This window comes from Catharus ustulatus, chromosome 3, assembly GCF_009819885.2.
Source record: "Catharus ustulatus isolate bCatUst1 chromosome 3, bCatUst1.pri.v2, whole genome shotgun sequence".
Classification (NCBI taxonomy): domain Eukaryota; kingdom Metazoa; phylum Chordata; class Aves; order Passeriformes; family Turdidae; genus Catharus; species Catharus ustulatus.
Window position 1 is genome coordinate 115,459,701 of NC_046223.1, and position 27,495 is coordinate 115,487,195.

At 44.4% G+C, this 27,495-nt stretch overlaps 1 protein-coding gene across 1 annotated transcript; it reads left to right on the forward strand.

Annotated features, from left to right (window-relative positions):
• Nucleotides 1–419: 419 nt before the first annotated feature.
• Nucleotides 420–27,259, forward strand: TFAP2B (transcription factor AP-2 beta). The gene is given in 11 exon segments (XM_033056226.1): nt 420–660; nt 4,610–4,636; nt 5,930–6,161; nt 6,164–6,387; nt 11,336–11,396; nt 18,906–18,980; nt 19,245–19,328; nt 19,331–19,463; nt 21,996–22,118; nt 24,829–24,966; nt 26,903–27,259. Coding segments are annotated over 11 exon segments (1,479 nt in total). The 5' UTR covers nt 420–579; the 3' UTR covers nt 27,204–27,259.
• The last annotated feature ends 236 nt before the right edge of the window (nt 27,260–27,495 follow it).

Here is a 27,495-nt window from a genome sequence, read left to right on the forward strand (position 1 = left end):
TAGGAGATGCATGCACTGCATAATAGTGTATTTAATCCCTCTATACCAACATATATATGTGTAAATGTATAAGTAGATTCACAAATATACATTTAAATACACTCCTGTATATAAACTGAACAGGTTTGCATGCACATGTAACACGCAGTCTCCATGTGCCTACATGTGGAAGAATAGATAAAATTTACATATCTAAATGTGGCAACTAATATGTCTATACATGGGGAAAAGTTGCCTGTTCAGAGATCTATGTGTGTATAGGTGCCTGTACGTGTAAATCTGTGAACGTGCAGCTGTGTGTGTGTGTATATTTTACATGCCTGCATATAAGTGTCTATATGTGTGTATATGTCTATATCTAGTCACATATATGTCTGTAGCTATATGTAACTATGTAACAGATAATGTTTTTTACTATCCGACTGAGGTAGGCTTCTGCAGCCTATTGTTTCAGACAACAGATATAAGTTGCGATGGAAGAGGAACGTCGGATTTGGTGTCTGTCCCCCATTTCCAATTATAGATGGATCATTACAGACAGAGAAGTACTGAGAATCCAGACATCTGCTCTTCACATGAATGCACTCACCTCCTAGAGAACAGCCTGCCATCATGCTCTGGAAACTGGTTGAAAATGTCAAGTATGAAGATATCTATGAGGTGAGTATATTATATGCATATGAGTAAGGGAGTATATGTATATTTAAATATACATCTAGCATATAGAAACAGGCATGGCTATATAATACATATATAGCTCTACATATACATCCAGGCAGAGATAGAGACATGCACCAGCACACACGAATATAGAGATGGGAAACCGAGAGCAAATGCTTAAATGCTTATTTATTTGCATATTTGTATTCGGCGTACCAAGTCCTAAACTTTTATTTTTTTTTTTTTTTTCATGGAAAAGCTGTTTGATGCGATTTAAAACATCAAAGAAACGATCTGGGGATTGGAATGAGGCAACTTAAAGGCGAGAGTTTGATTGTTTAGACGTCCAATTATAAATAATTCGATTAAATATGGACAAATGTTGAGGAAAATTTTTTAAAGGGAGAAAAAATAGAAAAGAAACACAACCTGGTATTCAGGGACTGGATGCATTTCTTTCTCTTATTTTTAATTTTGCAATTCCAAGCTCAGCTCAACCTGAATATGGATTTTTTTTTTCTTGTTTTCACGATCGGATACGTTTTTTACGACTTTTTTAATACCTCTACACCAACAGATAAGATGTGCATGTGTACATACACTGGCATTAATTAAGCGGCACATACATTCTTGTGCGTGTGTGAGTTCACACACCCGAACCGACACAGCCAAAGGCAGCTCCGCACAGTCCGCGGACGGGAAAAGTTCTGAGCTTTATCCAGACCTTATTTGAGAGGTCAAAAAGCAAACCAAGGGGGAGGAAAAAAAAAATCACAGCTCAAACACTGCGAAACCTTTCTTAATTTTGCACGGTTTCCTGAGCCGGATCTTTCCCAAACGGGCTCCGCGAATGTGTTCCTTGTAAGTTAAACCAGCGTGCGGGATTTTCTCAGAAACGAGGGGGAAAAAAAAAAAGAAAAAAAAAAAAAGGAGATGTGAGGAATGGCGCTCCACAAAATCATATTTTATTTTTTTTCTGCTGTTTTTATTTTTTAATTGAGCGGGAGGTGTTTTCACGGCGATCATGGGGGAGATTTTCAGAAGGGCGCAATCCGCCACCTCCAGAGCCGGAGCTGCTCCGAGGGGAGGCGGCCGGGCAGGGACCGGCACCGGGGACAAGGAGGGGACTGGGGACAGCACAGGGCTGGGGATAGAGCGAGCGATGAACAGGGACCCCCGAGAGGGGCTGGTCAGGGACTGGGAAGGGGCTGGGGATGGAGCAGGGACCAGAGACAGGGCAGGGACCGGGGATTGAACAGAGGTCGGGAAAGGACTGGGCACTGAGCAGGGACCGGAGACAGGGCCGGGACTGGGAACCGGGCAAGGACTGGGACTGGGAACCGGGCAGGAGATGGGGTGGGACCGGGCAGGAGCCGGGACTGGGAACTGAACAGGAACCGGGACTGGGAACCGGGCAGGAGATGGGACTGGGAACCGGGACTGGGAACCGGGCAGGAGATGGGACTGGGAACCGGGCAGGAACCGGGATTGGGAATTGGACAGGGGCTGGGACTGGGAACCAGGCAGGAACCGGGACTGGGAACTGAAGAGGAGCTGGGACTGGGATCCGGGCGGGAGCTGGGACTGGGAACCGGGCAGGAACCGGGGTGGGACCGGGCAAGGACCGGGCACGGTCTGGTCTGGAGCTGGGTACCAAGGAGAGAGGGCACACGGAGCGAGGGGCTGGCTGCTGGGCAGGGAGCGGGCATCGGGCAGCGGACGGGCAGGGAAGGGAAGGGGAGTCCGGCAGGGCTGGGGATCGGGAAGCAGCCGGAGCCCCCCGGGAAGCGCCGTCGGGGCCGCCCCGTCCCCAGCCCCGGCAGCAGCTCCTCCGGGAGCGCCTTGGCACTTACAGAGGGAAAACTGCCGGGAAAAGCGCAGCAAAGAGAGGGGGAAGGTTCAGCTCCGGCCGGAGAAAGGACGGGATGGAGGGGAGCGGGGAGGGACCCGCACGGCAGAAATGTCTCCACTCCCAAGAGCTAATTATCATCGGCACAAGGCAGCATGTGCAGAAGGAGCAGGGAACGAGCACACGTGTGTGTGTGTGTGTGTGTGTGTGTGTGTGCGTGTCCCCGAGTGTCCCCAGCCCGCTGAGCCCTCGCTGCTTTTCCCTGCCCATCTCCCGGCACAGCCCGGCCATTGTCTCTGCCCGCAGCAGCAGGCGACAAAACATCTCCCCTCGCTGGCTGCCGGGGTGGGGATGGGGCTTTTTTATCCACCCTGCTTTGCACGGGGGCTTAAGGCGCTGTGGATCTGCGGACAGCCGCGTTTGTGGATTGCCGGGGGAGAGAAGAGCTGGGGGAGAGTTGGGTGGGATTTGGCTGCAGGGCAGGGTCTGTCCTAACTTGGGGATGCGCTCCAGGACATTTGGTAACGTGTAGAAAAAAAAAAAAAAAAAAAAAGAAAAAAAACCAATTATTATCTTTTTTTTTTTTTTTTTTTTTAATAAGAGCTAAAACCCTCTACTTTTACGTTAAAAAAATATTTCTCTCTCTTCTTTCAGATTTTTAATTAAAAACACGATTGGTAGAGTAGAGGCGTCTCACCGCTTAAACTGAATCTGTTCTTAAAACAAAAGTGTGTGTGTGTGTGTGTGTGTGTGCGTGCGGGGGGGCAGCTCTGGGAAGTGTGAGTCTATTTTAGGAAGGAACGTAAGTTGAACTTTAACAGAAATGGCAGACAGTCCAGTTGAACGGGTTCCTGCAACATCAAAAGGTTTTATATCGCCCCTGGCTTTGCCTCACAACTATAAATTTACTATCCTTTAAAATTCACTCGATGCGTTTCACATTCGTGTGGAAATCGGCATATCTATGTACGTATATATTTTTTCTTCATATCGGGCGGTAGAAAGAGGATACAAATTAAAAAAAAAAAAAAAAAAAGTGGAGCCCAACAATGCAGATTCAAGTATTTATTTGGCTGTTGCGAATAAATATGATCTGTAACAAGCACCAGAGGGCTTAATCTTCGTTGTAAATAGACATATATTGCAGTGATTGCACGTTTCTTCTTCCATTCCTTTAAAAATTACCAAAAAAAAAAAAAAAAAAGAGAGAGAGAGAAAAGTTTATTTTTTCTTCATTATAACGCTTTAAAACAAACTGCAAGAACAAAAGCACCAAAGGCAATCAATTCCCCGTATTAGAAATGTATAATTAAATAGATATTAAAACAAAAGGGAAATACACTTTTCTCTTCTTCTTCTTCTTCTGCCTCTTCTTCTTCTTCGCCTCAAGCATTGCTTCATCTCCCTCCCTTGCTCCAGCTCAGCAGTGTCTGCTTTCCGCTTCTTCCTCCGCTCGAGTTATTGAAGTTCTGCCTCTTCCTCGCTAAACTTTTTCCCCCTCTCCCTCTCCCCAAACTCTGCCTCTGCAGCCCCCCTCGTCTGATTACATCTAGTAATTCTCCACTGAATGAACGTCATTTACAATAGTAGGGGAGCTCTCGAGCTGGCTGCAGCTTCACGCTCCATTTGGTCCTGCATTCTCCCTTAAGTAGTCGTGTAATATTAATAGTCATGAATATCAATTATTATGAGGCGGTGTAGAGAAGGAAAGGGAGGAAGGGGTAGCGGAGCAGTCTGAGCCTAGCCTTGGGTTGAAGAGGATTGTATTTGGAGCTCAAAGGCAAAAAAAAACAAAAACAAAAAAACAAAAACCAACAAAAACAAAAAAAAAAAGGAGGAAAAAAAAAAACCCCGAGAGGGAGGGGTAAATCATATATGTAGATAGAGGTTTCCAGGCTCGGTTTTGGGGCACTGGTCTCTTTTTTTTTTTTTTTTTTTTTTAAAACCTTTTTTTTTTTGATGGATAGACTTCGAAATATCTCAAGCTGTTCTCCTGTATCCAACACGTCCCTTTGCAGATCTCCTTGATATTTTCCCTCCAATTATTAGTATTATCATCATTATTTTTTTTTTAGCTATTACAAGACTTTTTTATTTCAGATGTTAGTCCACACCTATTCCGCCATGGTGAGTTATGGTTCCATGTTGTACTAGAATTGCATGTTCTCTCTCTCTCTCGATCTGTTGTCTCTCTCTCTCCCTCTCTCTGTCTTTTTAAACGCCTTTGGCTTGGTAATTTAGCACAATAATTGGAGGAGGCTTGCAGCTGCTTCTCCCTTTTTGCATTGTGTTTCCCGATTTGAGCTAGGGGGAGTCTGGGGGGCAGAGCAGGGGGAAAAAGAACTTTTTTTCCTTGTTGTTTTCTTTTTTTTTTTTTTTCTTTTTTTTTTTTTTTTCACCATGTGTGCCATTGCTTGTGGGGGTTTGAGCTACACTTTGTGGAATAGATATTTTTCTTGTTTACTTTAACCTCGCAGCTTCAGTGCGTTGGAGTTGGACAAAACTCCTCTCCCACCTTTTCTCTGAAGCCTCTACACGCTCCCCCCACCCCCCTGTCCCCCCCACACACCCCAAAGACTTTTCATTACAATTAACCCCCACCCCATTCTCCGGAATATAATATTGGAAAAGGAAACAAAAGACACTGGAAGTTGCTGCAGAAGTCAAAGCGCCTGGATTTGCTCGATACCGATGTCTCATTTTAATTTATTTGATTTTTTTAAAAATATTTTAAGGGGTAGACGCCTTTAAGCAAAGATTCCCTGTAATTTTTATTTTCTCCTTTTTTTTCCTCTTTTTTATTTTTCTTTTTAGATTTTTTTCCCCAACTCCTTCTTTTAAAAACTTCTCACCTCGGAGTCTTCCGAGAATTGCAACTTTCCTTTTGGGCTTTTCCACGTGAAAATGGGTTGGTGATTTTGAGTTACAGGACTCGAGCAGAGGGAATAAACAGATGCTGGGAAACTTTAGGCAGGAGAAGGGGTGGGTTGTCTGGATAGAAGGGTGGTTTGGTGCTCTTAAGTTTTAATGTGTTTTTTTTTCCCCTTTGGTTTGATTTGAGGAGGCTGTGGATTGGGAATTATACTACTGGTCTGAAATTGCAGATCGTATATATATTCGGAGTCCTACATTTTTAATTATGACATTTAGCAATTCTCCCCTCACACCCCCCGCCCCTACCCCCTCCTTGCTAGTTCCTGGGAATAGACACGATGTGAGTGCAAAACATTGGAACATTTCTAATAAGTGGTGGGGGAAGGGGGCACATCTGAATCCTGCTTTCCAGCTGTTTATGTTCTATTTTATTTTTATTTTATTTCATTTCACTTCGGGTGGGATTGTGCTCCTTTTACTTTTTTTTTTTTTTTCCTAAAAAAAACCCCTCTTTTTTGTTGTTGTTTGTATGTCACCCGCCTGTAGGACCGGCATGATGGAGTGCCCAGCCACAGTTCCAGGCTGTCCCAGCTGGGATCCGTCTCGCAGGGACCCTACTCCAGCGCTCCTCCGCTCTCTCACACCCCGTCCTCGGATTTCCAGCCGCCTTATTTCCCACCCCCCTACCAGCCTCTTCCTTACCACCAAAGCCAGGACCCTTACTCCCATGTCAATGACCCCTACTCCCTAAACCCCCTGCACCAGCCCCAGCAGCACCCCTGGGACAGAGGCAGAGGCAAGAGGTGGGATCAGAAACCGGGTCACTGCTGCCACAGCCTCGGGCCGCCCTGCCCCAGCTCTCGGGACTGGACCCCAGGCGGGACTACCACTCAGTACGGAGGCCAGATGTCCTCCTGCACTCAGCTCACCATGGCCTTGACTCCGGCATGGGGGACAGCCTTTCTCTGCACGGCATCGGGCACCCAGGGATGGAGGAGGTCCAGGTAAGGCACCGCGTTCCTTCCTCCGGGGGCAGCGCGGATCTGAGGGGTTTGCAGCAATATTGATGTGGTTTGCTATTGTTTTTCCACACTGCTACTTTCCCTCTCCCTCTATTTTCCTATTTTTTAATTTTTTTTTTTTAGCTGTCACGCACGGGGTCTGCATTATAACCCTCCCCTACACGGGAGTGCAGGGGGAAGGCAGACATGCTGCTCTAAATATTCCACGTGTTTCAAAAGCTGGCAGAGTTCAAGCTCGGCTTTTCAAATTCCAGTTATTTCCCATGCAATCCCAAGCTTCCACCCCCGCTCCTCCCCCCAACCAATTTCCTGCGTTCAGAGATTTGATGAAACTGTCGAATTACTGCATTTTTCATCCGGGAGGGAGGGAAATTATAAACAAAACCCAAACCAAAAGCAATAACTTGTGATCAGGAACAAGCCCCGTGTCCCCACCCCCTTATTTTTTAAGTGTGCTTTGTGGGGTAGCACTGATTTTAAATAGTTTCATTCCCTCTTTTTGATAACAAAGGAGTTTCGCCTGGCTCTAAGCACAGTATTTCACGGTTTTCTTCCATCCCACGCGAAACTCATCATCACGTGTTATTTCCCAAAAGCAGAGGGACCCTTAACAGCTTCGCTGCTGGGGTGGTTTGCACCTTGCTGGAGCAGGGCATGGCCAGTCCCTGGGGACCCCCGAGGAGGGGCTGCAGCCTCAGGCTCTCCTAATTGGGATTTTATCTTTTTATCTTTGTTTTTCCCCCTTCAAATTTCTTTATCATGTACCATATCAGTATATGTATTTAGTCTTGGGATAAATAAAGGTCCGAATGAAATAACCACTTCAAAGTTGCAGAAAGGGAAAACGGAAGGAGAAAGAGGAGCTGGGAAGATTAAAAAATAGCAGTGAAAAAGAATGCTGCTGAACATGAGAGGAATCAGCGGAGGGGATGCGTTGCTTTGGCTTGAGGCTTGTCTTAGGGCTGCACTGGAAAATCCCCGAGCTTTGCAGCGGAGAAATGCTTTGGAAAAAGGCAGGTTTTGCTGTTTGGGTTCTCTCCTGCCTGCCAGCTCAGTGGCCGTGGGGTCGCTGGTTCCGAGGTGGCTCTGAGAGCTGGGGACAGCCGCGGGGGCGATGCGCAGCTCTCGTCTCGCATTCCTGCCTCAGACAAAGTGGTTTGCAAGTCAAGGCGAGTTTTACCTCTGTGAATGCAGAAAGGAGATCGCTCTCCTCCTTTCCCTCTGCAGCCGATAGGCTTTAAGTATGATTGTGCCTGGGTATTACGCTTTCCCCAAAGAATAGCCGGTAATTGTTGTGCTTTTGTGAGAAATGGAGTAAAACAGAGGAGAGAGAAGGAAAGGGAAGAGATTTTAAGAAAGAGAAGAAAAAGATAAAATGCAGAAAGGAGAGGGGAAAAGAAGAGAAGATAGAGACCAGAGGGAAAGAGAGAAAGACATAAGGAAAGGGAGAGAAGAAATAATAGGAAAGAAGGAGCTCAAATAAAGCAGCTCTCCATGGGTTTCCCAATAAAACATCCCTTCAGCGGGAAGGGCAGAAACAGAAACAGCCTCCCTCTCGGAGCTCCCAGAGCAGCGGGGCCACCCGCGACCTGCTCAGGGCTGGTGGGGCCAGGGTGGGTGCGATGGGATGGGAGAGGATGGGATGGGATGGGGAGAGGATGGGACAGGCTCTTGGGGCTCTTGGTTTGGGGTACTGAGACAGCTGGAGATTAAACAGGCCCTTATTTCTGAAAGTTTGTTCCCAGGTTGGGGGAGGAGGGGAGGAGGAAGAGGAGGGTATCCCAAGGAGAAACACGTGAAGGGAGAGGTGTCCACTGCAAGTTAACGCAGGCAGGAGGGAAAGCAGCCAGAGCTCGCTGCTGCCGCTCAGCATGTTCTATTCCTGTCCCCCTAGCAGTGACAGATGAAGTTGGGCAGTTTTCCATCTTGATATTTAATATGGATTTATTCTAGATTCGAGAAACCTTTTCTAGAAACAGGGATTTTTATTTAGGCGATGTACACTCATTATCCATCATCACTAGATATAATTTCCAGGAAGGGTTTAAAATACTGGTGGATTTTTTTGGGGTTTCTTGTGGTTTGGGTTTTTTTTCCATATTTCAATAGTCCAAAAAGTTGAACGGATATGTAGTTGGATAAAGATGTTTCTCTTCGCTTTAACTTACGCATGTGTGATCAAATATGTGCCATGAGAATGGGCTGGGCTGAGGAGAGGGAGACAGAGAAAGAGAAGTGCGTGACAGAAAGAAACAGTGGTTATTTTATAAACACCAAATCCAGCCCATGTGTGAGCCATTGTCCAGGGCTAGAATTAAGTGATTGTAACACGATAGCGCTCTGTTATTGTAAACAGGACACGCTGTATGGCTATTGCTGCCCCTCTCGAGAGGAATTTTCAATCTGCCATTTACAACCCTTAGACAGGGAAAGGAGAAGCCAAGACCTACTTATTGAACACAAATTTGCGTCATCTAATAGGGGTTCTGGAAAAAAATTTAAAAAACCAAAACAAAACAGAAAAAACCTCATAGATATTTTCTCCCTCCACCAGCTGGGCAAAGTCGGGTACTAAACCCTAGGGTAGTAGAGTTATTAAAAAGGTAATAAATTATTCGATGAAGGAAAAATGGAGGAGGAAATTCAGATTCTGTAGACTCTTATAGGAAATATAGAGCTCAGTTTTCAAGGTTTTCAGTCAGATGTATCCACAGAAGTTGAACAAGGTGGTTATAGGTAGTATTTAGGAAGCTTCATGCTATCAGATATTGGAGGAGGGAAGGGAGGGGAATCTTCCTCTCCAGATTTTCCAAGTATATCTGGAAACTCCTCACCTTTCCCCTCCCTGCACACACACCTCCGCTCCTCCTCCTCACTCACGCTGCTCCTACGTGCTAGCTAGAGACACGGAAAGTTAAGTTGCACCAAACACCCAAGTCTCTTATAAAGTAACCCCTGGTATCACTTTTAACTAAAGAAGTCTAGTAATTAAAAGTCTGAGTTGTTTTTCCACGTTTCCGCATGCAGTCCTAATTAAATCTTTACGATCCTCTCTGTGACTATTAACTGCCAGCATGCTGAGCGAATATCCTGTACAAAAACCCAGCAGGAGGGCGTAATTAGATAGAAAATCAGACAGGAGTCTTCTCATTAACTACAACAACTAACCCACGTTGCTGATGGAGCGAGCGGAGTGCACGCACACGCATAAAGGGTGCGCGCAACCCTCGGCTCCAGAGATAAGGTGAGATAAGGAGGAAAGATGGGGAAAAAGGAAAAAAAAAAACAAAAGGGAAGGTGATGCTTCACGTTTACCTCCGTTTCTGTGGCACCGAGGTGCGGCACGCTGCACTCCAGCAGGCTGCAGGATTTGCTCATCATCCCTCGTTGGGAGCTGCTCAGGGAAAGGAGGGAAGACTCTGTAATTTTATTTTGTGCCCTTTAGGTATGTAGCCTATTGATTAGGAGAGAGAGAGACGCAGCCATGCCCAAACACAGCACATAAGGCACCGCTCTGTGTGTGCGCTCGTTTGAGGGTGGGATTCGAGGAAAATGAAAGGAAAGCTCTCATAGAAAATATTGTTCCATCGCATTTTGGGGAGATGTAATTTTCTCCTGAACCGCATTCCATCTGGAATGTCTCCACTGAGCACAGACACGGAGATAAGGCCGGATCCGAATAAGCTCAGCGTAGCAAAGATAAAGTTAAAATAATGGTGAAGTAAATCATTGCTTTGCTGTAAAGGTGCTTGGCTTATCAAGAAAAACGTGACAACTCCCCAAATATGCGATAACACTGAAAACCCAAACCCCTTGGTGACAGTAATGGGAAAAATAAAATAATAAAGGCAAGAAACCCAAAGGTCCCCTTTTTCCTCAGAATTCACCCTAAAACGGAACCTGTGGGAATTCTGCAATAAATTGTTCTTATGACACCTCATCTTTTTCGGACATGGCTTTGCTGTGCCGAACGCAGATTCGGCAGTAATTTTGGTTTGTTTGGGGTTTTTCTGTGTATTCCACTTTCGTTTTTGAGAAATGAAACCAAACATTTGCTGTGTCCTCTGTGCCTGTCTTTGTTCTCTTCCCTATTAAAGAAGTTAATGCCATAATAACAGGTGTGCTCCTCGGCGGGCTGGAAAGAAAGGGGAAAAAGGGGCGAAACAAGGCTTTGAAATTCGGAGACTTGGGTTTTTTTTTTTTCCCTAGGCAATCAATTTGATGGTTCACACTTTTGATAATGTGTATTCCCGCTCCTCCCTCCCCGTCCCCACTAATTCAGGATATGGAAGCAACCTCGGGAGCTGTAAATCTCTTTCTGCTCATCCCCTGTACGATGTGGGAGTTGCACTGCGCTCCGAAAGGCTTAGGCTTTAATTAAAAGTTCATAATGTAAACTATGATATATAAAAGTAAATGGCCCTTGAATTATTAAGATGTAGCAGGGTTAAACAAACAAACAAACAAAAACAACAAAAAAGAAAAAGGAGGAGGGGGAGGAAAGGGGAGGGAGCATTTAAGTTGTCCTTAATCGTGTTCATTTATGTCATGCAATAGATCTTGCAGATGTTGCCAAATTGCCACATTTTCAAAGGAAGAAATATAAAGCTTTATGGAATGCAAAGAAGTCTATGTGATATCTATGTTTTATAAGATAACAAAACCAGTATTGCACCCCATATGCTTCACACCTCCTTTTGTTTTATTAGAAGACTGTATAATATGTAAGAATTTAATTTCCTTGTCGATTGGGGGAAATAATAATAATAATAATACCAACAATAATAATAATAACAATAAAAAAATCCCTGCTCCCCTAGTGAATGAATAGAAATGGCAATAACAGGGACTCCAGTTTGGAATGACATGATTTATGTACGCGATTCTTTAATATCCAGTCAATTTGAATAGTGATGTTTTATATCCACAGTCAGTTGAAGATGCCAATAACAGCGGTATGAACTTATTGGACCAGTCTGTCATTAAAAAAGGTATGGATTACTCCAACAAGCTAGACAAACTTTACTGTGTAGCGATATCTTCATGATGTATTTTGACTTTGGGGCAATGAATTTCTCCGGGAAGTGGCAGCGAGATGAATAGTTGATTGATCAGCAGATAGAGTGAAGGGATAAGACGGAGAGGAAAAGTTTATATCCCCGCCTCCCCCGCCCTTCCGAGGGTTTAATTACACGAATGCTCTCTAATGGGGCACCCCGTGCTCCTTCCCTCCCCCTCTCCCCCCGATAATCTTCGGTGGGACCCCTTGGCTTTTAATGGGGTTGGTTCCCTTTGGGGCTTAAATGCGTTTCCCAGGCGAATGGAAGGCGGAGAGCAGAGAAAGAGATGCCCATGGAAAGGCAGATTCAGCCCCCATCCTCGCTCCCTCCAAGATCCCCCCTTCCCCATGCCCATTTTTTACATCTTCCTACATATGCGCCCATGATTTAGTGTAACTGCAGAGCCACCCCATACTGTTAAAGCGAATGTGATATTAACAAATGTTTGCAGTCTCTCGTACAGCTGTAAGCAAAATAATTAACTAATTAAACTAATTAAATGTAATTACAATAACTCATTTTGGGCGTATTGCAGCTGCTTAATTTTTTTACATTTCTCTGACAGTCACTCGAAGATGCTTGGCGATTAGTGTTGTGTTATGCTGATAGACATTAAACAGATCACACGCTGCAAATGGAGGGAAAGCTATCTTTAATTATCTAAGGAGTTTCTATTTCTAGATTCAATTTTAAGTACCAGAGATGAGGTTTAAAAACGCTGTCCCTTATGCTTGCTATCGACGGCACTTATCTCCAGGACCTTGTTATTTGTCAAATGCGCACTAATAGTTTAACAGCGATGATTTTCTGGGATGTAAAGAAAAATAACAGGGAGGGTGTTTATCTAAAATGCGTTGAAGGCAGCATGAGGTCCTTCCGTGTATTTATTGTTTGTTTTGTTGTTGGCTGTTTGTTTTGTTGGGGTTTTTGTGTTTTGGTTTGTTGTATTTTATATATATATATATTTAAATCTCCGTGTACGGTCTCTTTCACACACAAGATCAAGGTCTGGTTATTTGAGAGAGGACAAATGAAAATTTGAAGACCATTTGACAGCACCATTTATGACTATCGGTTGAAAGGTCGAAGGGTTTTGGGTTTTTATTTTTTAAGAAATAGAAAGTTACTTAACTAAAAAAAAAAAAGGTTGTATGTTTCTGCTGTTGTGGTTCAGTTTGACTGTTTGGTGGGGGTTATACTCAAGGTCTGTAACCTGACGGTTTCTGGTTGTATTTTTAACTTTTTTTTTTTTTTTTTTTTCCCTCACTCTCCTCCCTCTTTCCCACCCCCATTTGACACCTCATACACTCCCTCTTGGGTGTATTTGATTAATTGGTACTTGATTTGTGGTCGAGAGACTCTTTTCTAAGGTTGTTCCGTGCCGGTTCTTTGCAGAATACACAATCCCACAATCCAAAATGCTTTTTTTTTTTTAATTTTTTTTTTTTTTTAATCCCCACACTTGCCTGTGTCTCTCCCTCCTTCAGCTGACGAGGACAGCAGAGACATTCCATGTGCGTGCTGGGCGGTGCAATTAGACAGCGAGCAGCACCAGAATGTGAATGCCTGCATTAGGTATAGGTTTTTATATGTATTAGGCATATATTTAGGTGTGCTTCGTGTGTGTGGGCATTGCAAGGGCCCCAGAGGGAGCAGCTGCTGCCTAAAGAGACCCAGCCCCATCTAGGTGGGATTACTTGTGCCTATTTGCAGCCAGAAGAGGAGATACTCTGAGTTTACACATGATGAGCAGGAGACACATGCTCTTTGGAAATAAGGTTACTAAAAAAGAGCCTGAGATGCATTTGCTGCTGTTTGAAAGTCACTGCAGCAGCATTTTCTTCCTTAGAAGTAAGGCTGAGACCCAAGAAACTTTCGAGCATAAGGAAGATTGTATTATTATTATGATTATTTTTGTAATTTTATTTTTTTGCACTGTGAGTTTCCTGGGTGCAGAGGGAGAGAAATGGGTAATAAATAGCAGGTCACATTTGTGGCAGTCAATATTTAATCAGGACGAGGGAAGGAGCAGCACAGAGAGCGTTCAGTATCAATTTCGCTCTGTTCCCTGCAGTTTGTAGCTGTGAGGCTGTACTTTGAAACAAGAACAAGTTATTTAAACTCTGTGAGTCGTTCTTGCAGGCAGATGGCACAGACAGATAGGCAGACACCCAGGTATTGACAGATTTTTGTGCACTGGAACACTCCTGTGACTCAGATTTGGTGGCCGAGGGTCGCAGGGGGTCTGCTCCACCCAATCCCACTTCAGTGCCTAAAATTCTTTAATTGCAAAGTAGTGGGGAAAGTATGATGGGGACTTGAAGCCTAAACTTAATTATATCACCCAGGCTGTGTCTGTTCCTTTATGGCCTCTGAGGCCTGCAGAGGGAATTATCTCTCCATGCAAAACGTTCGCCAAAATATTAAGGAAATTATATAGGGATTCATACACGGCTATTGATTTATCTCACGTATCGATCCCACACAACAGATTACACACACCCAGGCTCTTGTTACGTTTGCTATCTGAGCTTACTTGACATTTCTGAAGTAATTTAGTTAAGAGGAAATGAGTTGTTCCCAGTAGAGAGAGCAAACGAGTGGAGTGAAGGTAGCCAGCGTGATAAATGGCTCTTTCATTTGGAGATCTCCAGAGCTCGTTTAAGGCTAATTTTCTGTATTAGCCCCCTTTGAGCTATTAATGCAATAGGCAGGGACCGTGGCCCCTTGTCTCTTAGCTGCCCCATTAGAGCGAGCATTAAGCTACCAAGCCTGAGCTCCACCGTGGTGGTGGTGGCGCTGAAATAATGAAAGGTGCTTTTTAAACTCCCCTAATCTAAACTGGCAGAGGGTGGTTAATACGATTTGAAGGGGGCTGGTCAATGAACAATCAATAAACTAATAATGAGAAGGATGCGGTACATTAACAGCCTAAAAATCCAACGAGACATTAAAAAATCATCTTTAGCTCCCACTTCCATTAAGATTTGGGTGGTGGAAGTGGGAGGGAGGGAGCCAGATAAATCATCAAGATGATAATAATCATTAGAACATTAATATCAGATTTAACTCAGCTTTCAGAGCTTACCGGCTGTTTTGAGGCCTTTCCCCGGAATTTTGCTGAAATGAAGGGAAGGTTTGCCATGTGTCAGGAATAAAAGATCTGGTCCCCTTGTCAAATGCTCATCTGAAATTTCCTTGGCACTCTCTGTGGTGAAAGAAGTTGTCTTCCTGCAGAACCACACACGGCCTGAGTCCCAAGTTAATTTTTTGTGACTCTGGGGCACAGCCAGTGACCTTAAACTTATTCTGATGTATTTATTTACTTTCAGCTGTTTCTGACGATCGCCTGCACACACACACGTCTGATTTAGCATGAAAGGCCATTTTAACTCGAAGACCTTAATTCATGGTCTTGCAAACACGCTCGGTAGTTCTTCCCATTTTAAGGAAACACATGAAAGAAGGTGTCTTAACCTTTTGTTTTTAGCTGTTAATGATCCAGCACGAGTTTCCTCCCCACCCCTTGGAGCAGCTGATAAATTATTAACTGAGAACCGCTCTGGTCTCAGTTTTTCAGGAGATAGATCTGGTGCCTCAACGCCGCTCAGTTCCGTGCTCATTCCTGGATTACCCACTGAACCTGAGCATCCCCTTTAATTAAATGCAAAGCAGTTTCCAGGGAATACATTCCACCTTGAAATTCAGTCCCGGCTTGCAGGGCTCGGGGACTGCGGTGGAGGAGAGGGGCGGGAGGAGAGGAGGGGACCAGGGGGACAGAAGGAAATGAGAGATGAGCACACACTTGTTGTATTTGTTCCTTGAAATTAAGATGAGATCCGGGTCTCTTTGGTTTCAGCGTCCAAGACGCCGCTCCCGGACGATTTAGGTTTGGCTGCTGAGTCAGACCGAGTCACCACTTACAGCAAAGTCCTCTTGCTAGCTTGGACAAAGAACTTTTTACTCATTTAAAGTCCAGTAGACAGAGTAAAAAAAAAAAATTGAAAGTAGTTTGGTAGTTTATCAGTAATTAAGTTGTCCATGACTTTTTTATAAGAAATACAAGAACTATTTTTCTGATTGATTATTTGACTGACTGTTCCACTGCGATATTATTGCAATGATATCCATAGTTTAAACCCTTATTAAACGGCTGTTTTCAGGACACAAATCTATGATTTCTTTAGTTTTTACTGTCGTCAAAACAGCTTTTTTCACCCCATTTCCACTCGTGCCTTCACATTTGTGCGCATTTTCACACATTTGCGGCGAGCAGCCCAACAGAAATCCACACCAAAAAAAAAAAAAAAAAAGGAAAGAAAAAGCCTAAGACTTAATGTATGCACAGAAAATTGTAAACATGTAAAGAACTGAAAGCTTCACGCTGAGTTTCGCCATGCTCCATTTCCCCACCATTTCCTGCTGTCGTTCTAAAGCGATCTCACTCATCTAGAGATCCCGTTTGCAGGAACAGTATGCTTATAATTACTAACAAATCAAGCGGCTACTGTTGCTCTCCCGGTTTATTGATAAGCTGAAGAGAAATGGAAGGGGGAGAAATGACAAAGAGGCTGGGAGCAACCACAGGAGGAAAGAAAGAGTGAGGAAAAAGAGATAAATGGATGAAAAAGGAGAGGGGGGAAAGAGAGACAAAGGAGGTGGAGAAGTATAAAAGAAGGGAGAAGGCAGAGATTTTTGAAAGGGGGAATTATGTATTTGTGAGTGCTCACACGCAGCAAGTAGAGTGTGGGTGTGAAAGCAAATCGAACAGTTTCTGCTGGGGATGGCAGGAACTGAACGGGATGAAGTGAAAGCAGGAGCGGTGGGGATGCTATGTGGGTATATGTGTGTTATTCTGTGTCATTTCAGCACTTGTGGCAGTCCCTGGCCAACTGGGGAGGCTGACACTGGCTAAAAATACACCGTGCATTCGGGTTTATTTACATACGGGCAGGGATTTGACACAAAAAGCTCCACGTTCTGTTATCTCGGCTGATGTCTGGGCTCTGAAAAGCTCCAGCCATGATAAACATATAGATATGATATAGATAGAGATAATTCATTCCATGGCGAACACTTTTTTGAGGCAGCATTAGGTAATTTACAGAAGATACAGAGCCTAGATAGAATAGATCTCTCTGAAGCTATGAAATTGCGATAGATATGCTTACACCGCCTGGCAAGCCTCTCAAATGGGTATCAGGCTCCAGCTGATGGGTTTCTTCATGCCATCCTTTTTCAGGGAAACTCTGCTAGGAAAAGCAACTGAGGAGCTCTCAGCATAGCGAGGAAAGGAGCCAGCCTGCTTACCAAAAGCAATTTGCGAGGGAGAAAATAAAAAAACAACCCAACCCGAGCACGTGAAAATCCATAATTCAAAGGTTAACTAATGTAATGAGTGCTCTAAAAGGCCAGAGCGAGCGGGGTGAGGTACATTTAAGCATTGCACGGGTCCTTCTCTCTTTAGTGAGTTTGGACTAAGATCAGATGTTCGTGGAATTGCTGCCTCTTGTTTAATTTCTCAGTTCACTGGACAGTGACCTGATAAACTGGTCACTAAATATAGCCACGGTAAAGGTGTACTCGAACCACAGAGCCCGTGTGTTTGTCCCAAGGAAAAAAAAATGCCAGTCATGAAAATCTGTCTGGCACTGCTTTAATCCAACTTTTTTTTTTTTTTTTTAATTTCTGTTTTTTCTTCTTAATGCCTCACTAAAACAGATCATTGTGCATTAAATAGGAGATATATTTATGTATAATGAGGGAGGAAATACAAATACATTTTTTGTTCTGCTCGTACTGCCTCTGATGTACAAACGAGTCTTTTCCTATAGAATCAATGGCAAAAAAAATTCCTAATAATAACAATGAAAGCAGGAGAGGGCCTCTAACTCTTTTATAACTGTTTCTGAGCCCTTCTCCAACTATTTGAAACCGCCTTATGAGCTACATGAAGTGCCTAACTAAAAATAATAGAGAAATAGGAATCCATTTCACTTTCCGATTCCCTGAAGTCAAGCCACTCAAATAATTTGTTTATACTGGAGACTATATACAAGGCATGCGAAGCAATATGTATATCTAAAATCGACATGCCTTTTGGTTTTTAGCTGTTATAGAGCTTTTATTGTGGGGGTCTGGTCTGGCAGTAGGAAATGATCTGCAATAAAAACAGTGAAACACGGTTGTGTCTATTCCATGCACTGAGGTTATAAAATTGGCAATTGCCCAGTAGTTAGCACTTGGTAATATATTAGGATACCCGATCTTATTGTTTAGCAGCTCCAGACGACTTAAATATCCGCTCAACCCTAATGGTTTGATTCTCCAGATATGTTGCAAATAAACAGGGCTTTTATGACTTAACTGACATGTATTATAACTACCTAAATAGCTGGCATATGTGCATAATAGAACCTTAATATTTGCCGAATTGGTTTTGCAATTGATTGAGTGGAAACGGGAGATTGTGGAGCAGTATCTGCTTGAAGAGGGTGTGTAATCAATTAGTCTTCTCCTCTGAAACATGCCCGCTGGACTGCCAGGGCTCTCCCACCAGCAAAAGCCCCAATTTCAGCGTATATTTTCTATAAGGAAACGCGTGGTGCCGCGGATCCGAGAGGAAGCTGCAGTAGCAGCTGTCAGCTCTTATTAACTCCTGCATAAAACATACCTTAAGTATGGTTTGTTATCAATTACTTGCAGAAATGAAACAACTGGGAAAATGCAGCGAGGCTCCCTATAAATTAAAGTGATTGGGTGATTGATTAGAGCACCTGCTGTAAATCATAACAGTTACACACAATTATGAGGGAGCTATTTAAGTTCATTTGTAAACAAAATTCATGTCATGGGGGAATTGCTCTCGGTTTTAGTTTAGCCAATTTTTTTTTTGTTTATTTCTGAGTGTGTCTGGTTGCCATTATAGGAATTTGTTTGTTATAATCCCTTGGTTACTCTTAAAATAACCTCACTGGTTTCTCAGAGAAAAGAAATACTTTTTTTATCTTGGAGAGAACAACATGGTTTTGCTCAGTTTAGTTTCCCTTTATCATTCCTCTTTTACTTTTCCCTATAACTACCTTTAAATACGTGTTGCAGTAACTAAATCAGTTTTATTTAGGGGCAGGAGAGTTCCTACTACTTCACGGACAGCACAATATGATCAGAGTGGAGAGCACCATGGTTAGACCAGATATCTTTTTTTTTTTCCTGGTGTTCATTTTTCTCAAGGAAAAGACTCATTTTATTTCATAAACCAGACTTAATAAAAACACAAAGCAATAACAGAGCTGTCTTCTCATTGCTGTATCCTCCAGCCTTGATACTTATTTAAGACAGCAACTCCCTTCGTGTAGTGAATTTATTCCTGGCTCAGCTTAGCAGTAATGGAAACATTAGCCAAAAAAAAGTAAATTTTCCTCTTTTTTTCCCCTCCAGAAAGGCGCTGTCCGTTGTACAAAAGGCATCGGGGGGCTCTGGGTGAGACACAGGCTCAAACCCGAAAGTTGCCAGGTGCTTGCCAATATGTATTTTATTTCCCAATGATCAAACCCTGCATAGAGGCTGTACTGTACCACCCTTCTCTCCATCCATCATTCATGGAGCACTTTCCTAGAGGTTGGGGGAGCAGCACCCTTTAGGTTGCTGGAGGTAGCCAGAGACTCAAACCCCCTTTCATTTTGCTGTTCTGTGCATGTCAGAGAGACTGTGGTTTATCCTGTGCTCCTTCGTGGCGTGATGGTTTCTCTCTCCCCTCCTCCCCTTTTCTTTCTCCAGTTCCGGTTCCTCCAAAATCTGTTACTTCTTTGATGATGAATAAAGATGGCTTCCTGGGTGGAATTTCAGTCAACACCGGAGAGGTGTTTGCTCTGTACCTGGCCGCTTGTCTTTGCTTAGCTCAACTTCCAAGTATAAAGTAACAGTGGGAGAAGTTCAGAGACGCCTGTCCCCTCCAGAGTGTCTGAACGCGTCCCTCCTAGGAGGAGTACTTAGAAGGTAAGAGGCTGGGGCGAACCTGTGGATGTGTCTTGGGTCCCCGTGCATGCACCAGAAATCCTTGGTCAGCAGTGCAGATGATTTCAGATGCGCATTGATCCCTCTGTCAGAGCCTGTGTGTGTAATGCTGGTGATAACGCCAAAATATGCTGTGTTCAAACTTTGGGATGAATGTATGGAGAGTAGGGAAAGGTTTTGCCTTGTTTAGCCACAAATGAAGGAACTGAGGCAAAGATTTTCTCCCTCGTCCATGCATACCCTTTCTATCCCTTCTCCTCCTCGCATTTCTCTCTTAGAAAGTGGACAAAATCAAATGCCATGATGAGCATGTTTCAGGCTGAACTGCAGATATTTCAGAACCTGATGCATTTCTAGGGATTTCCTAGATAAACCCACGAGGTTTCCTCTATGTGACAATAACGACCAGGCAATTATGTCAATGATGACACGCGTTGTCACACAAGAAATTGGCAGGATCTGATAGCAAACTGCAAGGCAGACAAGTGCCTGACTAAAGAAAAGCCACCAACAGGTAGCTCTGAGAGTCAGAAACTTCGTGCTTCACACAGAGAAAGTTGCTACAGCTCACAGATTGTCTCGAGGCCTTTGCTGCTCAATATTTGTGCAAATCTCCCACTAATGTCCAGGTGGATTTTGCTGGAGACACAAAATATTTGGCAGTGTTGGTGCTGGAGAAAGTGGGGAGCAAGGAATAACCCTGAGGTCCGGCTCCATCATAACAAGTGGGAGACTGAGCTTTTGTGTGGAAATAACAAGAATTTAAGCTCTGAGGCCATTAAGCTGGAAAGGCTGCCAGGGAGAAAGGGCTTTTTCTTCTTGGTAGTGCCTGAGGGACTGAGAATTGTCAGCACGGCTTGTCTGTAGGAAAGGTGAGCTCAGGCTCTGTCTCCAGTCACAACAGGGGAGAAGCCATGGGGTAACGATATGAGGCACCAATTCAGGCTGGGAGGGTACAAGATTTCATTTTCTGTGTGTAAGGTAGACACCAGACTGGAATTAAAATCATTACTTTTGGACAGGGACAGATGCATGCAAATTGGCAATGAATAAACTTCAGATCATGTTTAAAAGTTGCTAATCTTAGAGGAGGAAATGTCTTGAAAACTCCTCTAGCAGCAGCTGGGATACTTTGGCTGTAAGGCTCTTTAAAATGAAGTTGATTTTGGGTTGTCCCCTCGCCCCCGCAAAAAATTCTGTGATGACGTCGAGGGCTCTGGCTCCCTGTCTGGAGATGAGGGGGAAAATTCTGCTACATGTGGTCAGTCACCCAAATATACAAGTGAGAATTAGGGGCTCCTAAAATAGCTGCTGTTCCATGTGGATGTCTGTAATCATTGTTCAGCTGCCAGGGAGAGCAGCAGAGATTTTTACTTACAGATGCTAACCTGCCTGCTCCTTCTGTACGACTGCAAATGGAGCAGGGAGAACATCTGAGAGATGCTCTGTAGAAAATACAATTACCAAGGTAAAGAAGCATTATTATTGAACTTCAGCAGATTTCTGGACGTGGCCCAAGCCATAATTATTGGCTGCTGCTGACTTCAGTTCCTATCTTGAATCTAAATTTTAAACAAGATTTTGGTTCAGAGCAGATGAAATATAGAAAGCTGCTCTCTTGCAGCTCTGCCATCCAGCCCTATTTACTTCGAAATAAAGTAGTGGAAAACCAGTCTGGCTTCTCTATAGATTCTGGTTTCTCTTCACTAAGTGTGACTTCTAATTCTTAACAAATTTTAAGCAAGAATTAGGAGAGAGTTGGGCTAGACTTTGTGCCAAAACTCTCCCTGACTTCGCAGGTGGCGAGATTTCATCCCCGGGGGTTTACATATGTATGTGCGTTCGAACAATAGCTCTGAATTTCCCACGTACAGCTCACTCACCCTTTTATTGCCCTTATCAGTAACCTCCGACAGATATTCCGATCTTCCCCCAGGCGATCCATTCCCTCTTTATAACGCGCCCTGCCTCAGGTGAGCTGAGCTCTTCCTCTCAGCATCGCCTCCTGGCACCAGAGCACGCTCACAGCCGGGAATAAATATCACTTTAATAAATATTTCCCTCTTTTTCAATTTATCCGCAGGCGCGCACACACTCCCTTCGAACTTTTTATATGTATTTGTTTTTTTAACCCCTCGTTTTATTCTGGTTCTTTCCTGGAATAACAGAGGGTTTAATCCTCCTCTACCTCCCTGCCCATCCCCTTTTTACTACATCTTAATCCAAGCTGGTATCATCCCCACTTGCTCTCTAGATCAGAATCTTTCCATTAATTATTGCTGTTTGGCGTTATTTGATTTCCCTGGATAAAAGCGGGAGAAAAGTGGGTTCATCCCCACTCCTACCCCTGGGAGAAATTAAGAAAATCTCAGCAAACCCGAGCAGAAATCAACACCCCCAGAGTCCTTAACGTGGAGTGAAAACCCTCCCAGGCTTCGCTGACTGCACAGACTAAACGTTTCTTCCAGGAACACTGCGGGGTTAATCACGATGTTAATTTCTTTGCAATTCTAGAGCCAAATCGAAAAACGGGGGGAGATCTTTGCGAGAAAGGCTAGAAAAAATCGGTTTGAATTTACCAGCCGGCAGGCGTAAGGCCGCAAATGTCACTTTACTCACCTCCCTGGTGGAAGGTAAGCGAGAGTCACAGCTCCCCCCACACCCCTGCCTGCTCTGAGCTCCTGTCTGTTCACAAAAAAAAAAAAAAAAAGCCCAAAAACCCCAAAAACAAAAAAACCCAAACCAAACAAGAAAAAAACCCAAACCAAACAAAAACAAACAAATAAAAAAAAAAACCTCAAAAAAAAAAAGAAGAATCCACCAAAACCCAAAACAACAAAACCCCCTCAAATAAACAAATTTAAGCACATTAAAAAGGAAAAAAACTTTCGGGATCAGGTGAGAAAACCCAGTAAAGGTGAAAATCAGGGTGGGTTAGGGGGAATACCATCACGGTTAAGGATATCAATCCCAAAAATGAAGTCACTGGCTGGACCATCACTGATCCCCCTTGGTGGTGAGAGTGAGGGAGTGTGTCTGTGTGTGTACGTGTGGATATGTGCGTGTACATTTGTGTAACTCTGCAGGACAATCCCATTCCTCATGCTATTATTAATTTCCACCCTGTGATCCAGGTATACTCCACCCTCCCGTTAATTCGCTCCTCCTGAGCTGATTTGTGGCCCCTACAAGATGCTCAGTGAGGAAAAAAATAATACAAAATTACTTTTTTTTTTTTTTTAAAGAAGCAGAGCAATTTAAAAGTAGCAGAGCTCGGTTTCCCTAAAGGTGGCTAGAGCTGAACAAAGAGACCAGCTAAGAAGGAGAGAGGACAGGTTGAAGGTTTCAAGTAATTTCAAGTCAACTAATGTCGTTTTGGTAACCAGCGTGTTTCTTGATTTGTGGTTACTGTATCGACAAGGAAAAGTTAGAGCCACTAATAAGTTTAGGGTTATGTGCGTTTATGCTAGGAGAAGTTGGACTTCCTCCAAAAAAAACCTAACAGGAATAGTATGGATGCAATTATGAATTATATGTATCTGCATTACACATACACACCGAGAGGTGTATAAATAATCCACTTATCTCTCCTGCGTACAAAACGAGCACAAATATTTGCGCTAGATATTAACTTTTCAACTCTTTTGATTGAGTTATGGAGCCACAAGACCCTGCCGCTTGCAGAGCTGGAGGAAGGCTCGAGAAAAGAGGGGGATGAGGGGAGGGAGCTCCTCCTGTACCGCACCTGGGTGATGCCCGGAGTGCCAGCTCAGCGTGGGTTACACCATAGGGTCTCTCTGGAGAAGGTGTGAAACATTTCGGGGGCACTGGGGTGCCCTGTCAGTGCAGCTTCACCCCACGGTGTGTGTGGACCCTGCTCGCAGCCCCTCCCCGAGGCTGCTGCGAGGTTCCGAAGCCCGCGGGGGTTGTGCAGTGATGCTAAAATCTGTGTCAAGTAAGGTGTACATTCCCCTCCTCTCCCCTGATTCCCTTACAAATCAACAGTTTGCCTCCAGAGAGTCCCCTCCTTTTGGAAGAAGCTGCACCTGATGGAGTTTTATCTTTTTTTTTTTTTTTTCTCTAAATTTCTTTTTTATTATTATTATTTTTTTTCCTCCTTCCTGCCGGCAGCCAGGTTTAGCCCAGCTCTTGTCTCGCCAGGAACAGGAGCGCTCCGGTCGGTCCCGGCCCGCGTTGCCCGAACGCAGCCTGGGATGACCCTGCCCGGCTCGGGAACCCCCCCTCCAGGCTGTGCCTTCATTAACCGGTTTGATGATTAGCGAGAAGCTTTGCAGAGCAGGAGATGACGTTGGAAAGCAGCTCCCGATAGTTAAAAATAACGCGGTCCTGGAGTTATTAGACATACCTGCTTGCTGGAAATCTTCCCCCCTCGTCCCTCGGGCGATACTTTAAAGGGTTTAACGCTTTATTCTAGAGGGGCTGAGCTATAATCTGGTGGAATCCCTCTAGAGTGTGAGGGTTTTTCCCCCTCCCCTCCTCTTTTCCTCCTTTCTGCAGCTGCTGCCTTCTTCTTGTGGCAGGAAGTACATCAGTAAGAGATGGATGGCACAAATCTCTGCAGGCAAGAAACCTGAAACCAGGCAGGCAGGAAAAGTGAATTAGAATTAGAGTTAGAATAATAATTATTTTGTTCGCAGAAAAAAAGTTGCCATTAGCTGTTATCTTTCCACCAACAGACAGGAGTTCTCGTTACGTGATGGTCAGTCAAAAATGCAGATTGTTCAATCGCCATCGGGCTAAATGCAGTTATCTCCATAATTTTACAGATGTGGCGCTGACTGTGATAATGATGCAAGTGCCCTGTGCGTGGATAAAATGTGTCTCTAACGTCCCGCAAAGAATTAACATTAATATTAATAATATATCCACATCTGTAAAATTGTGGACAATGATCTGAGGTGTTGAAACAGGAATGGTTTCTCTGCACTTTAGAGAAGTTTGGATGCTTAGTTTTTGAGGATTTGACCAGTTTCCTCTCGCATTTTCCTTTGGTCCAGTTAATTTTAAAGCCGTGTGTGTGTGGTTGGTGTGTGTGTGAACTCTTCCCTCCGTTCTGCTGATGGGCACAGACCGACACGAGTGCAGAGCAGCAATGACAAACCCCAGCTCAAAATCTGTCCCATCCACTTCTGTCCCCAAAATAGGGCTGCTGGGGGGAAAACACACGGCTGGAGGCTGTCCCTGAGGTGGAAGGGATGATGACAGGGTTCCAAACACTGCCCAAAGGAGCTGGGGTTCCCCGTGGGTTCCGCCCAATGTCCCGGCGGGTCGGATCCAGCCCAGCCGGGTCCGGAGGTTAATTCCCGTCTCGTTCCCTCCAGGTGAGGGCCGTTCATTTAGCTCGGGATTTTGGGTACATCTGCGAAACGGAGTTCCCAGCCAAAGCTGTTTCTGAGTACCTGAACAGACAGCACACGGATCCCAGCGACCTCCACTCCAGGAAAAACATGCTGCTTGCTACAAAGTGAGTGCCAAGTTAACTCATCCCCTTCTGCCCTTCCCGGAGAAAATCCTCCCTGTCACCAAACTCTTCCTCTGAGCCCGTTTGGAAAGCAGAGGGAATTTCCAGGCTCTAAATTCCAGCAGCCCCGCGGGGAGGAAGGATGCTCCCCTTTGCAATGAGGCTCCTGCCACCAGACTCTTGTCCTACAGAGGTTGTAGGCAACACTCCCCTAGTTGTTGTACATCACTTCCAAGCTAAAGCTATCCCCAGTTAAACAATTTTTTATGTAAAGCGGACCAAAAATGTATATTTTGCTTCCATAGTGTGTGTTTGTCTGTCCCTCCTGCTGCTCACACGCACCTGCCTGTCTGTTAATAAATTGCAATGCCTTCCCCATATGATTTAATTAAGAATAGATATTAAAACAAAAAAAGAAAAAATGAAAAAATAAAAGCCCACTACCATGCACCGCTAACGATTCTCGATTTGCTCCCCCCAACCCACCTCTCTCCCCTGGGACTTCCTCGGTGGGTGTGTTGTACGTGGTGATTTACACCAGGCTGTGCCTCCCAGGCTACTCACTGGGTACTTCATGGTCTGCTCGGGTACTCGGCAGTGGGTGCTGAGTGTTCACACATCTTCATCTGCCAGGGGAAAAAAGGGGCGGGGGGAAGAAAATAAAGAAGAATCCCAGCCCAAACAGCTCTCATTTATTTCATGCTCTGGGATGTGGCTTGCCTCCGATGACAGTGTGATTTAAAGAAATATATGGAGGGTTGAAAAATCATTTGCTCAAATTTGTCCAGATGTTTCTTAGACGTGATTGGAATTTGATTGCCCTTTTCCGCAGGGTCAGAAGATATTAATGTCCCAGAACTTTAATTGCTCGCAGACCCTGCCTTGCTCTTTGAAGATGTAAAATGTTGGACTCATTACTGTTTGTTCTCCAAATTCAAAGTTTCCTCTCTTGCACTTTCTTAATGGATAATACACATAGAAGTAGACCTTTATCTTTCCCCACCTCTGAAACCTTTAACCCACTGGGAATTTCAGAGCATTTCAGAGGATGAGAGATGAATGTCTTTTTTAAAGGTTTCTTTTTCCTTTTTTTTTTTTTTTTTTTTTAATTCTGATCTTTTTTATCTCCAGTCCCTGGGTAGTCACCTGTCTTAAAAAACGGATTCCTTTGGGTGTCTTAAAGAAACTATTCCTGTGGGAACCCCACCAGCCTCCAGGGTTTCCGCCTTGCCCAGGCACCTGTTGACAGGAGGGTCTTTTGGACCAGAGCAATTCAAAAGAAAATGTTTGTGTGTGAATTCATTAGAAAAATCAAATCTGAATTTTCAAAGGTGCAGGCAAGCAACCAAGAGCCAGATGTCAACTCTGATGTGTTAATTGGGGTGTCATGCCCCAGAATAAAATGGGAAATGCTCGCTTGGCTTCTCATGCCCTGAATAAGCCAGCATGGAGTCCCAAAATCCTCATTTTTCTCAGTAAGGTGGCCCAGCCTGAGCAGTCCTGAGCACCAGGTCCCTGTGCCACCCCACAGCTCTCAGATCGTGGCTGTGCTTTCCTTTCCTTCAGGAAGAGCATTTCTGGGAGCTGCTCAGGCCTCCAGGAGGATGGGTGCTGGATAGATCCAGGACACATTTCCCTTTCAGCCTGGCTGTTTCTGAAGCCACCAGGCAGGGCTGGCTTTTCACACTGCTTCAGAAGCATCCCTGTGGCTGCTGGAGAGGTTTGAATCTCCAGGAAGGTGTTTTCCCCTGAAGAGCATCACTCTGAGCAGGGAGTGCTGGCTCACCATGGCAGGGAAAGGATGGTGCCAGAAAGGTCCCATCCCAAATCTTGGGATCCCTTTGGCCTGAACCTGCTCCTTGGTTGTGACAGAGAATTATTGGACGAGCCTAACATCCACTCTCCTCTCCCTCTCTTTGCCTTTCTCTCTTCCCTGCAGGCAACTTTGTAAAGAATTTACAGATCTCCTGGCCCAGGACAGGACGCCCATTGGAAACAGCCGGCCCACCCCAATTTTGGAACCGGGCATTCAGAGCTGCTTGACTCACTTCAGCCTCATCACTCACGGCTTTGGGGCCCCTGCTATCTGCGCTGCCCTCACTGCCCTCCAAAACTACCTGACTGAAGCTCTCAAAGGCATGGACAAGATGTTCTTGAACAACAACACTGCTAACAGGCACACATCTGGCGAAGGACCAGGTAGTAAAACTGGAGACAAGGAAGAGAAACACAGAAAATGAGAGAGAGAGAGACAGAGAGAGAGAGAGGAAAAAAAAAAAATTAGGATGAAAGAAAGGAAAAGGAAAAAAAAAGTTAAATAAATAAAAGAAGAAGAGAGAGAGATAATATTTTAAAACAAAACCGTCTTAATTTTAGCTTTAAAAATACTGGATTGGGCTTTGGAAGAATTCTATTAGGTAGGACAAAATAATAATAATGATAAAATAAAAATAATAATAAAAGAAAGACAATAATTTAAGATTAGAGGAGCACAATGGCGCAAGACCAGTGGTTCAGAGTCTCTTGCCAGGA